Source organism: Crinia signifera, chromosome 1 (assembly GCF_055691185.1).
Source record: "Crinia signifera chromosome 1, ASM5569118v1, whole genome shotgun sequence".
Lineage (NCBI taxonomy): Eukaryota > Metazoa > Chordata > Amphibia > Anura > Myobatrachidae > Crinia > Crinia signifera.
The window spans coordinates 56716949-56730099 of NC_139217.1; the positions used below are offsets into that span (position 1 = coordinate 56716949).

At 43.4% G+C, this 13151-nt stretch overlaps 1 protein-coding gene across 1 annotated transcript in view; it reads right to left on the reverse strand.

The window, feature by feature from the left end:
* Positions 1–3439: 3439 nt before the first annotated feature.
* EVC (EvC ciliary complex subunit 1) overlaps positions 3440–13151 on the reverse strand; it is a 95686-nt gene continuing 85974 nt past the window's right edge. Inside the window, exons 17-20 of the mRNA XM_083155625.1 lie at positions 12790–12892; positions 4876–5002; positions 3988–4081; positions 3440–3733 (exon numbers count right to left, since the gene is read on the reverse strand). Of these exons, the coding sequence (XP_083011751.1) occupies positions 3693–3733; positions 3988–4081; positions 4876–5002; positions 12790–12892 (365 nt within the window). The 3' untranslated portion in view covers positions 3440–3692. The remainder of the gene's footprint in view (positions 3734–3987; positions 4082–4875; positions 5003–12789; positions 12893–13151) is intronic.

Genomic DNA, 13151 nt, shown 5'->3' on the forward strand with positions numbered 1-13151 from the left:
TTTAAAACCTTCAATAAATATATTTACAGTCGGGCAAAAAAGTATTTAGTCAGCCACCAATTGTGCAAGTTCTCCCACTTAAAAAGATGAGAGAGGCCTGTAATTTTCATCATAGGTATACCTCAACTATGAGAGACAAAATGAGGAAAAAAAATCCAGAAAATGACATTGTCTGATTTTTAAAGAATTTATTTGCAAATTATGGTGGAAAATAAGTATTTGGTCAATAACAAAAGTTCATCTCAGTACTTTGTTATATACCCTTTGTTGGCAATGACAGAGGTCAAACGTTTTCTGCAAGTCTTCACAAGGTTTTCACAAACTGTTGCTGGTATTTTGGCCCATTCCTCCATGCAGATCTCCTCTAGAGCAGTGATGTTTTGGGGCTGTCGCTGGGCAACACGGACTTTCAACTCCCTCCAAAGATTTTCTATGGGGTTGAGATCTGGAGACTGGCTCGGCCACTCCAGGACCTTGAAATGCTTCTTACGAAGCCACTCCTTTGTTACCCGGGCAGTGTGTTTGGGATCGTTGTCATGCTGAAAGACCCAGCCACGTTTCATCTTCAATGCCCTTGCTGATGGAAGGAGGTTTTCACTCAAAATCTGACGATACATGGCCCCATTCATTCTTTCCTTTACACGGAGCAGTCGTCCTGTTCCCTTTGCAGAAAAACAGCCCCAAAGCATGATGTTTCCACCCCCATGCTTTACAGTAGGTATGGTGTTCTTTGGATGCAACTCAGCATTCTTTCTCCTCCAAACACGACGAGTAGAGTTGTTACCAAAAAGTTCTATTTTGGTTTCATCTGACCATATGACATTCTCCCAATCCTCTTCTGGATCATCCAAATGCTCTCTAGCAAACTTCAGACGGGCCTGCACATGTACTGCCTTTAGCAGGGGGACACGTCTGGCACTGCAGGATTTGAGTCCCTGGCGGCGTAGTGTGTTACTGATGGTAGCCTTTGTTACTTTGGTCCCAGCTCTCAGCAGGTCATTCACTAGGTCCCCCCGTGTGGTTCTGGGATTTTTGATCACCGTTCTTGTGATCATTTTGACCCCACGGGGTGAGATCTTGCGGGGAGCCCCAGATCGAGGGAGACTATCAGTGGTCTTGTATGCCTTCCATTTCCTAATAATTGCTCCCACAGTTGATTTCTTCACACCAAGCTGCTTACCTATTGCAGATTCAGTCTTCCCAGCCTGGTGCAGGTCTACAATTTTGTTTCTGGTGTCCTTTGACAGCTCTTTGCTCTTGGCCATAGTGGAGTTTGGAGTGTGACTGTTTGAAGTGTTGGACAGGTGTCTTTTATATAGATAAAGAGTTCAAACAGGTGTCATTAATACAGGTAACGAGTGGAGGACAGAGGAGCCTCTTACAGAAGAAGTTACAGGTCTGTGAGAGCAAGAAATCTTGCTTGTTTGTTTTTGACCAAATACTTATTTTCCACCATAATTTGCAAATAAATTCTTTAAAAATCAGACAATGTCATTTTCTGGATTTTTTTTCCTCATTTTGTCTCTCATAGTTGAGGTATACCTATGATGAAAATTACAGGCCTCTCTCATCTTTTTAAGTGGGAGAACTTGCACAATTGGTGGCTGACTAAATACTTTTTTGCCCGACTGTACATACATCAAAGATAAAAGATACTTTTTTTGAACGCACATAAATATTCTAGTACCCAAAAGCAAGTTGTGATATGAATTCTGGCATATGATAACATGCAAATGATTTGACATAGGTTAATTCCAAATAGTAATAATACAAAATTATCATTATAATTAATATAGCACCACTTTTTACCATAGGATTATACAATAAAGGTCATTAAGACTAATACCACTCTCTGTCTGATGTCATTTTAATAAGGTTCAGTATAAGTAAATGCCAACACCACCTCTGTTGCTACGCAATACTTAGCTCTTAATACAACTCTATATGCATTGGACTTCCTGTCCAGTTACACGGAGGCTCCTCCCACTCACGTGAGGTCACGGGCACAGTATACATTTCATAACAGAATAGTTCCAAAGAAAAATAAACCCAAATACAGACTAGAGAAACTACTGGCTGGGCACATATGTAAATTATGGATCTTTATTTAAATAATTGCGATGTGAGTTGTGTAGTATTCTGCTCCCTAGGAAGATGACTTAATTCAGCAATAAATATGAAGCAGAACGTGCTATAGGTACAGGCTGGGGAAGACGGATCTTCACAGGCCCCCATTACTGAAGAGAGATCCAGATTTGCTGCAATTGACAATTCCATGGGCGAGGTTCTATTTCATGGTGTTGCAACGGAGAACCAAATTGAGTGGTAATCTGACCATGTGACTGAGTTTATTTTTAGATCTGAGACTTCTAATCCAATATGGAAGACCAGATCTAGACTGTGACCACCTTTTTTGTGTAGCAAAGGGAATGACTTTTGTGAGGCCCAGAGCATTCATTGTGCACATGAGGTCTTGGCCAAAGTGTAAGAGCTCATCGTCGAACCAGATCTTTGATGCTCCAGAACTAGATCAGCAACAATATTTGCAAATTCTTGCATAACTATCTTTTCATCTCTATGGGACGGTAAATGAGAAGTACTCTGAAACCTAATTCTCTACAACTCCGGGCAGCAATACACTCAAATTAGTGATTTCCATTGTGTGGACATTGAGCTTAAGTGCCCTCCCATGGCAGACACTGCCATCTTGTGGGCAAATCCAGGTACTCATTAGTGAAACTCGGAGCACTTGAAGAAAAGTAGTAGTTTGAGGTAATTTCTGTTGGAAAGGTGTGCTTACAGGTGTGAGGATGTAGCAGTGTTTCTGTACACACCAGCGGGTGCCCTACAACTACAAAAAACTTAATCATTGGAGTAGACTTCAGTAGAGTTTAAATGGAGTGGGGTGTCATGCAGCTCACCAGCCGGGGGAATGTACGCAGGTAGCTGGTAGTGCTGCAGGATACTCGAACCGCAACTAAAACAGCAAGTATTCATAGGTCTCCAGTGGAGATAAGTGCCTCCCACTATGGCTCTCTAACACAGTGTCAGGATTTCTCCGCACATGCTCAGTAGTAGCCTTGGTGGAAATCTTGATACAGCCAAAGAAGCTTCCCTGGAGGAGGAGCAGCAACATATAGTAGCGCTCTTTACTTTCAATCATTTCACACAATAGTTTTGGAAAGAAACTCAAATGAACTGTCAAAGTGACTCATTACCTGCTGCCCGTGAGCACAGGAAAGCCGACAGGCTTCAGTTCAGGAACTGCTCTTAAAGAGCCAATAAGTATAAAATAAAAAGTGATGTTGTCATCCATCCATAAATTCCTGGACCAGGTGTGGAAATAGCCCTACTTTTCTATAATACATAATTGCCCAGTTTCTCAGATGCTGAACATAAGAATGTCCTTCTTAATATCTGTTTTTGTTTTTATATGATATGTACTCACAATGGCAATGCCACCAGGAAACCTGATGGGAATTTTTAATTCACAAAAACTTGTGACCATATTTATTGCCCTAGATCTGTCAAGAGAACAGTAGGCGACCAATCCAGAACGAGTCTACCATTAGTCCATTGGGGTCCATTAGTGCGCACTTTGTAGGGTCGTTTACATAATACTCTGTTCCGTGGTCAGCTGTATGGCTGAGTAGCATGCTTCATTCACTTCCCTTTCTTTGGACTTGACATGGTCACTTTATTTTCTTCACGGGGAGAACTTTATAGCCGGGTTCTAGTGATAGAGAACATGAAAATAATAAGAAACTAAACAGGCGGATGCACAAACACAATTTTATATAACAAAAGATATCTTTACTTTATTGATTACATATTTTTGTAGATATTAAAATATATATTCTCAGGAAAATATGAAAACCCAAAACCCCATTTCATTCTGTATTTGCTAACGAATGACAAGACAGAACAGAGACAATTACCACAACCTACTCTTGGACACGGCTTCTGACCTGACACACTGTAACTGACCGGAATGTATGGTCCTGTTCACAGGAGAACTGCTGTCCGTGAGGCGGATCCTAGCCATGGTGGCTAGCTCGGCGATGAAGTCTTGCTCTGTGTCCTAATAGGAAGAGAAATGTAGGAAAGAGTAAGAAGCGTGACTGGAGCAGGTGCAGGGTTCCAATACAGATCTTTATGCAGGAATTGGCTTCCTGTAGGAAATGTACGGTTACTAAAAGTAAAGGGATGAGAATAAACAGATTTTTGGAGACTGTCCGCATTACTATATACTGTATATCAGAAACATACAGTATCAAAACATATGACAAAAGAGAATAGATAACAAGTTGAGCAAAGTAAACTCAACAGGCTGTAAATTAGTGGCACAGAAAGCAATAAAGATGCTTGGTTAAATATAATATAGGAGGGGTTATACAGGGCCCCATTAGCATTAGAATCTGCTCTGGTGACTTCAATGGAAAATAAACAATCCTGCTTATGATGGGTGTGGTATGGTGCCCCAACAGTCAGGATTCCAACGGTAAGTATACAGACATCGGAATCCCAACTGCTGGTACTTCGACAGGGAAGCGAGTGCATCGAAGCCCCTTGCAGGCTCACTACGCTCGCCACAAGTTCTATTCTCCCTCTATGGTGGTCGTGGACCCCAATGAGGGAGGATAACCCCTGTTAGTTGGGATATTGACTGTTGGGCATTTAACAGTCGGGATTCCGATGTCTGTATATGGACCGTTGGAATCCCAACTGTCGGTAGGTCATCCGATGATAATTAGGACTCATTGTCATGACTGACAGCCCAGCAAGCGTATATCAGCACCCTGCTGAAGCAATGATATGGGTAGATTTATTATTCCACTAGAACTTCCCATGTAGATCTCACAGTATTGTCAATACCTTCAGCTTGTTTTCCAGATGTCCTTCCAGGAAATGTAGGACAGATTTCTTCTGTCTCAGGGAGTCCAAGCGATTCCACTGATATACTCGGAGCTTCTCCAGTAGTTGCTTTTGTTGGGAAATTAATCTAAAAGTAAAGAGTAACCATAATGGAACCTGTTCAACGGGTTGTTTTGGTATCATTACCAAGAAATAAACAGTCGCTGGGTTTCCATGATGTGTAGTTTTGTTGTAAAGTGTGTGTACAATAGAGTTGTTCTTGTGCCAGTTATAGAAGTCATATTCCAAAGGACTTAATTGATCGAAGAACATGCATGGCATAATAAAGGGCAAAGAAGCGATATAAAAAGGATCTAATAAGATCGGTCGGCGTCTATTCTTCATCATACTAATAAATAAACAAGAAAACACATCTTTTGTAGAAACAAATCATTTTGTTGTTTCAAGCTTACAAAATATTAAACATCCAATGATTATTTTATAAAGTATATGGGAAGGATGTTCTAACAGGAAAGTACAGTAAAAACCCAGTTTTCTGTATTTCCCATATGTACTATGTACACTGGGGCTTTGGTGCAGAGGGTAATCAATATGCCAACAGTGACCCACTGTAGTGCGTAAGCAATGTGCCAATAGTGACCTACTGTAGTGCGTAAGCAACGTGCCAATAGTGACCCACTGTAGTGTGTAAGCAACATGCCAATAGTGACCCACTGTAGTGTGTAAGCAACGTGCCAATAGTGACCCACTGTAGTGTGTAAGCAACGTGCCAATAGTGACCCACTGTAGTGTGTAAGCAACGTGCCAATAGTGACCCACAGTAGTGTGTAAGCAACGTGCCAATAGTGACCCACTGTAGTGCGTAAGCAACATGCCAATAGTGACCCACTGTAGTGTGTAAGCAACGTGCCAAAAGTGACCCACTGCAGTGTGTAAGCAACGTGCCAATAGTGACCCACTGTAGTGCGTAAGCAACATGCCAATAGTGACCCACTGTAGTGCGTAAGCAACATGCCAATAGTGACCCACTGTAGTGTGTAAGCAACATGCCAATAGTAACCCACTGCAGTGTGTAAGCAACATGCCAATAGTGACCCACTGTAGTGCGTAAGCAACGTACCAATAGTGACCCACTGTAGTGCGTAAGCAACGTGCCAATAGTGACCCACTGTAGTGTGTAAGCAACATGCCAATAGTGACCCACTGTAGTGTGTAAGCAACATGCCAATAGTGACCCACTGTAGTGTGTAAGCAACATGCCAATAGTGACCCACTGTAGTGTGTAAGCAACGTGCCAATAGTGACCCACTGTAGCGTGTAAGCAACGTGCCAATAGTGACCCACTGTAGCTTGTAAGCAACATACCAATAGTGACCCACTGTAGTATGTAAGCAACATGCCAATAGTGACCCACTGTAGTGTGTAAGCAACATGCCAATAGTGACCCACTGTAGTGTGTAAGCAACATGCCAATAGTGACCCACTGTAGTGTGTAAGCAACATGCCAATAGTGACCCACTGTAGTGTGTAAGCAACATGCCAATAGTGACCCACTGTAGTGTGTAAGCAACATGCCAATAGTGACCCACTGTAGTGTGTAGGCAACGTGCCAATAGTGACCCACTGTAGCTTGTTACCAACCTACCAATAGTGACCCACTGTAGTGTGTAAGCAACATGCCAATAGTGACCCACTGTAGTGTGTAAGCAACATGCCAATAGTGACCCACTGTAGTGTGTAAGCAACATGCCAATAGTGACCCACTGTAGTGTGTAAGCAACGTGCCAATAGTGACCCACTGTAGCTTGTTACCAACATACCAATAGTGACCCACTGTAGTGTGTAAGCAACATGCCAATAGTGACCCACTGTAGCATGTAAGCAACATGCCAATAGTGACCCACTGTAGCATGTAAGCAACATGCCAATAGTGACCCACTGTAGTGCGTAAGCAATGTGCCAATAGTGACCTACTGTAGTGCGTAAGCAACGTGCCAATAGTGACCCACTGTAGTGTGTAAGCAACGTGCCAATAGTGACCCACTGTAGTGTGTAAGCAACGTGCCAATAGTGACCCACTGTAGTGTGTAAGCAACGTGCCAATAGTGACCCACTGTAGTGTGTAAGCAACATGCCAATAGTGACCCACTGTAGTGTGTAAGCAACATGCCAATAGTGACCCACTGTAGTGTGTAAGCAACATGCCAATAGTGACCCACTGTAGTGTGTAGGCAACGTGCCAATAGTGACCCACTGTAGCTTGTTACCAACATACCAATAGTGACCCACTGTAGTGTGTAAGCAACATGCCAATAGTGACCCACTGTAGTGTGTAAGCAACATACCAATAGTGACCCACTGTAGTGTGTAAGCAACATGCCAATAGTGACCCACTGTAGTGTGTAAGCAACGTGCCAATAGTGACCCACTGTAGCATGTAAGCAACATGCCAATAGTGACCCACTGTAGCGCGTAAGCAACGTGCCAATAGTGACCCACTGTAGTGCGTAAGCAACATGCCAATAGTGACCCACTGTAGTGTGTAAGCAACGTGCCAATAGTGACCCACTGTAGTGTGTAAGCAACGTGCCAATAGTGACCCACTGTAGTGTGTAAGCAACGTGCCAATAGTGACCCACTGTAGTGTGTAAGCAACGTGCCAATAGTGACCCACTGTAGTGCGTAAGCAACATGCCAATAGTGACCCACTGTAGTGTGTAAGCAACGTGCCAAAAGTGACCCACTGCAGTGTGTAAGCAACGTGCCAATAGTGACCCACTGTAGTGCGTAAGCAACATGCCAATAGTGACCCACTGTAGTGCGTAAGCAACATGCCAATAGTGACCCACTGTAGTGTGTAAGCAACATGCCAATAGTAACCCACTGCAGTGCATAAGCAACATGCCAATAGTGACCCACTGTAGTGCGTAAGCAACGTGCCAATAGTGACCCACTGTAGTGCGTAAGCAACGTGCCAATAGTGACCCACTGTAGTGTGTAAGCAACGTGCCAATAGTGACCCACTGTAGTGTGTAAGCAACATGCCAATAGTGACCCACTGTAGTGTGTAAGCAACATGCCAATAGTGACCCACTGTAGTGTGTAAGCAACGTGCCAATAGTGACCCACTGTAGTGTGTAAGCAACGTGCCAATAGTGACCCACTGTAGCTTGTAAGCAACATACCAATAGTGACCCACTGTAGTATGTAAGCAACATGCCAATAGTGACCCACTGTAGTGTGTAAGCAACATGCCAATAGTGACCCACTGTATTGTGTAAGCAACATGCCAATAGTGACCCACTGTAGTGTGTAAGCAACATGCCAATAGTGACCCACTGTAGTGTGTAAGCAACATGCCAATAGTGACCCACTGTAGTGTGTAGGCAACGTGCCAATAGTGACCCACTGTAGCTTGTTACCAACATACCAATAGTGACCCACTGTAGTGTGTAAGCAACATGCCAATAGTGACCCACTGTAGTGTGTAAGCAACATGCCAATAGTGACCCACTGTAGTGTGTAAGCAACATGCCAATAGTGACCCACTGTAGTGTGTAAGCAACATGCCAATAGTGACCCACTGTAGTGTGTAAGCAACGTGCCAATAGTGACCCACTGTAGTGTGTAAGCAACGTGCCAATAGTGACCCACTGTAGTGTGTAAGCAACGTGCCAATAGTGACCCACTGTAGTGTGTAAGCAACGTGCCAATAGTGACCCACTGTAGTGCGTAAGCAACATGCCAATAGTGACCCACTGTAGTGTGTAAGCAATGTGCCAAAAGTGACCCACTGCAGTGTGTAAGCAACGTGCCAATAGTGACCCACTGTAGTGCGTAAGCAACATGCCAATAGTGACCCACTGTAGTGCGTAAGCAACATGCCAATAGTGACCCACTGTAGTGTGTAAGCAACATGCCAATAGTAACCCACTGCAGTGTGTAAGCAACATGCCAATAGTGACCCACTGTAGTGCGTAAGCAACGTGCCAATAGTGACCCACTGTAGTGCGTAAGCAACGTGCCAATAGTGACCCACTGTAGTGTGTAAGCAACATGCCAATAGTGACCCACTGTAGTGTGTAAGCAACATGCCAATAGTGACCCACTGTAGTGTGTAAGCAACATGCCAATAGTGACCCACTGTAGTGTGTAAGCAACGTGCCAATAGTGACCCACTGTAGTGTGTAAGCAACGTGCCAATAGTGACCCACTGTAGCTTGTAAGCAACATACCAATAGTGACCCACTGTAGTATGTAAGCAACATGCCAATAGTGACCCACTGTAGTGTGTAAGCAACATGCCAATAGTGACCCACTGTAGTGTGTAAGCAACATGCCAATAGTGACCCACTGTAGTGTGTAAGCAACATGCCAATAGTGACCCACTGTAGTGTGTAAGCAACATGCCAATAGTGACCCACTGTAGTGTGTAAGCAACATGCCAATAGTGACCCACTGTAGTGTGTAGGCAACGTGCCAATAGTGACCCACTGTAGCTTGTTACCAACATACCAATAGTGACCCACTGTAGTGTGTAAGCAACATGCCAATAGTGACCCACTGTAGTGTGTAAGCAACATGCCAATAGTGACCCACTGTAGTGTGTAAGCAACATGCCAATAGTGACCCACTGTAGTGTGTAAGCAACGTGCCAATAGTGACCCACTGTAGCTTGTTACCAACATACCAATAGTGACCCACTGTAGTGTGTAAGCAACATGCCAATAGTGACCCACTGTAGCATGTAAGCAACATGCCAATAGTGACCCACTGTAGCATGTAAGCAACATGCCAATAGTGACCCACTGTAGTGCGTAAGCAACGTGCCAATAGTGACCCACTGTAGTGTGTAAGCAACATGCCAATAGTGACCCACTGTAGTGTGTAAGCAACATACCAATAGTGACCCACTGTAGTGTGTAAGCAACGTGCCAATAGTGACCCACTGTAGTGTGTAAGCAACATGCCAATAGTGACCCACTGTATGGTCACTAATAATCCTGTGACAGGAAACCAGCTCCTATACCACTAAACCCGCAGTATGAGAAACCCAAGCACCCAGTAGTTCAGTAGTAGTCATGATATTAACCCTTTGAGTGTCGAGTGAATTTGTGAAAATAGGTGTGAAAATTGCCAAGCAAACATTTTATTCATCATAATCACCTGTAATGTTACCTTATATATAGGAAATAGCATCTTTTGTTTACAAAACATTTTTATTTGGATTTATATAACAATTGTGAGCAACGCTGTCATTGTTTGACAATATTTTGCCCAACTCTCACAGAGATGTTGGCACTCAAAGAGATAACAACAGGTTCTCTCTTCTGTCCTCCTAAAGCCGTGCACACACGGCAGCGATAGGGGCTGATATCGCTGGCAATATGGTTCGCTGGCGACCATATTGCCAGTGATGGGAGTATGCCCGTGCGGGCTCCCGGTTTCAGCCCCGTTATAAATCGCTGGTCGCAGGAGCTTGCTCCTGCGATCAGCTGATTACCTCTGCGGCTCTCCTGGTAGAGGTTTCTTTTCATCAGCGACCATCTATGGTCGCTGATGAAAAGGAGACATTGAGCGATATATCGCCCCGTGTGTACGCACCTTAATAGCTGAGCTCGTTACTGTTTTCTTATTGCCTTTCTTAAGGTCATATTCATTGGGGTACTTCATCTCCTGCCCTACAATGGCCTCACCCCCACTTCACCGACCCTGACCAGTGCATTCATAGTGAGCGTAAAACTCCTCTCTGTATTGACCGTAGGAAGCAAAACGGCTCATCTAGCGCTACAATCTAGGGTCATAAAGGCCCAACACCCTGACATCCTGACCCGCAATATACAGCCATGAACAGTGGTGGCAGAAGAGCAACATGCAGAGAACAGGATGCAGAACAAAGAAAGGGTGCACACCGCGCTAACTACAGTACTTCTATTCTCACATAAAAGAAATATGAAGGTGTGACAACATAACTAGTTTCTTTACCCTCTCTTTGTTCTCTTTCCATTACAGGTGTGACAACCCTTTTTAGTACACTGCAGTTTGGCCAGATAACAAGTTATCAACCGAGGCGCAATAGAATGGGTTATCTCCACCAATTCCAGAGAACAGTATGCATCCTGGGCAGTATTAGCAAGCATGGATGACGTACTGCCATAATTCGAAACAACATCTTATAGATATATATCAGTGAGAGCCCATAGCTCTATTCTATAAACATACAGACATTTCAAACCACTTCTCAAAAATATCAAAAAGTATAGAAGTGTACACTTTGCTTTCCTTCCGATTTACTTACAACAGCTAAATTGGTTTAAATGACACCGGTAGCACTTAGGAAAGACAGCGCAGCGCTCACACAACAGATAAGTAAGAATGTATTACTGTGCACAGCGCTCTAGGATCCATTAGTCAAGGTACATTACAGAGGTAATACATTCCTTCTAGCGCTCTACAGATGAGACACACATAAGAAGGTATAGGAGAAAGAAAAGCACGGGTCAGTGGGAGAGCCGCAGTATCATTTGTAAATTTGTAAATATTGTTTTCGTAGGTTATGAATAGAACATATATATACAGCCCTATTTATGATGGAGATCAATGCGCTGGCTGTGCTTGTAACATTATGTTATTTCTCTGATGTTACTATGCGGCGTAAAAGCAGGATTTCATGGAGAAAAGGAAATTTATATTCTGCAATCGTACAGCAGACCTGGTATATATTTTTTATTAACTGTTTCTTATATAGCACACATATTCTTCAGCGCTTTATATAGAATATTTGATCACATCAGTCCCTGCCCCAGTGGAGGTTACAATCTATATTCCCTAGCACATGTACACGCACACACAGACATTCTAGGGTTAATTTGTTGGCGGCCAATTATATAGTATATTTTGGGATTGTGGGAGGAAACCGGAGTACCCGGAGGAAACCGTATAACATGCTCAGGAGACGCACTCTCTTGGTGAATCTGCATGGCCACCTCCCAGTCATTGCGCAGGAACGCCCAATCCATATTCACAGCATTTGTAAGACAATGGGGGTATTCAATGTTGGCCACTCTTTCTGCCGGGGGCCTATTCAATGCTGCCATTTTTAATAGCATTGGAGGCGGTTTTGTCAGAAACAGCTGCAGATTGCTAAATTCGCGGCTTTTGTTGACATGCCCACTTTCAACACTCGACAGCCAGGACATTTAATTCTGGCTGGAGTTTCAGTTGAGCTTGGCGAAAACGGCCCGGAATTCCAACACAAGCAATAGGTCGACGCGGAAAAGGACGACACATGTTCTAAATTTGTTTGAAGTCTTTGTCAACATACGTCCATATGTGAACTGTATAAAAGTGTACCGCATTCGCTCGCCATGCTTTGAAAAACTAAAACACATGAAAAAAAAATGTAAAAACCTATTGGGTCAACCTTTTGGCCACGTCGACCTAATGCATGGACATCTTTTGACTGTCGACCAATAGTGGTCAACCTAAATGACCCATCGGCTGCATCCTGTTGAAAACTAGGAAGAAATAAAGAAAACTGTTTAATGAGGATGTCTGATAATGACCGGGAGCAGAACAGTTACAATTGGATCATTATCATATATGTTTGGGAGGAACATACATGGACCAACTGTACTGTCATTGGGGCCACCCATGGGTCAAGTAAAATATGCACAGAGAGGATAGAGGGCCAGATGCACTAAGCTTCAAAAGTTCTAAAATGGAGAGTGATAAACAACCAGCCAATCAGCTCCATCCTGACATTTTTTTCAAACACAGTCTGTGACATGGCAAGTGGGAGCTGATTGGATGTCTGTTTATCACTCTCCATTTTATCACTTTTGGAGCTTAGTGCATCTGGCCCAGAATCTCTAAAAATCAGTCAAATGTCCGTAGGTGTACTCTATAACAAACCTCTCATGGAGAGCGTAGCTGGATGCCGGCGCTGGGAGCTTCTCTTTGACTATCGGACTGGACAGTTTGTAGTTACTCTGTAATTTTGCGGTATCGGCGTTGTCTGAAATGACCAGATAATTTTTACATTTAGTTACAGAAGACCCGAAAAATTAAACACAAATTCATTGCATCTTCCCAGTACTACTTCTGCAGGCTGAATTGGTGGTGCACCAACAAAAATGAGGATCCTGCTACACTGGGGTTGGGTGGTTGGGGGTATTCAACTGGTTTTGTTTAAAACAGCAATAATTGGACCCATTACTTTTTAATTAAGTAAGCTTGCAGCAGGGCCCCCTAACCTCCAAGTCTGTCTGTTGTTA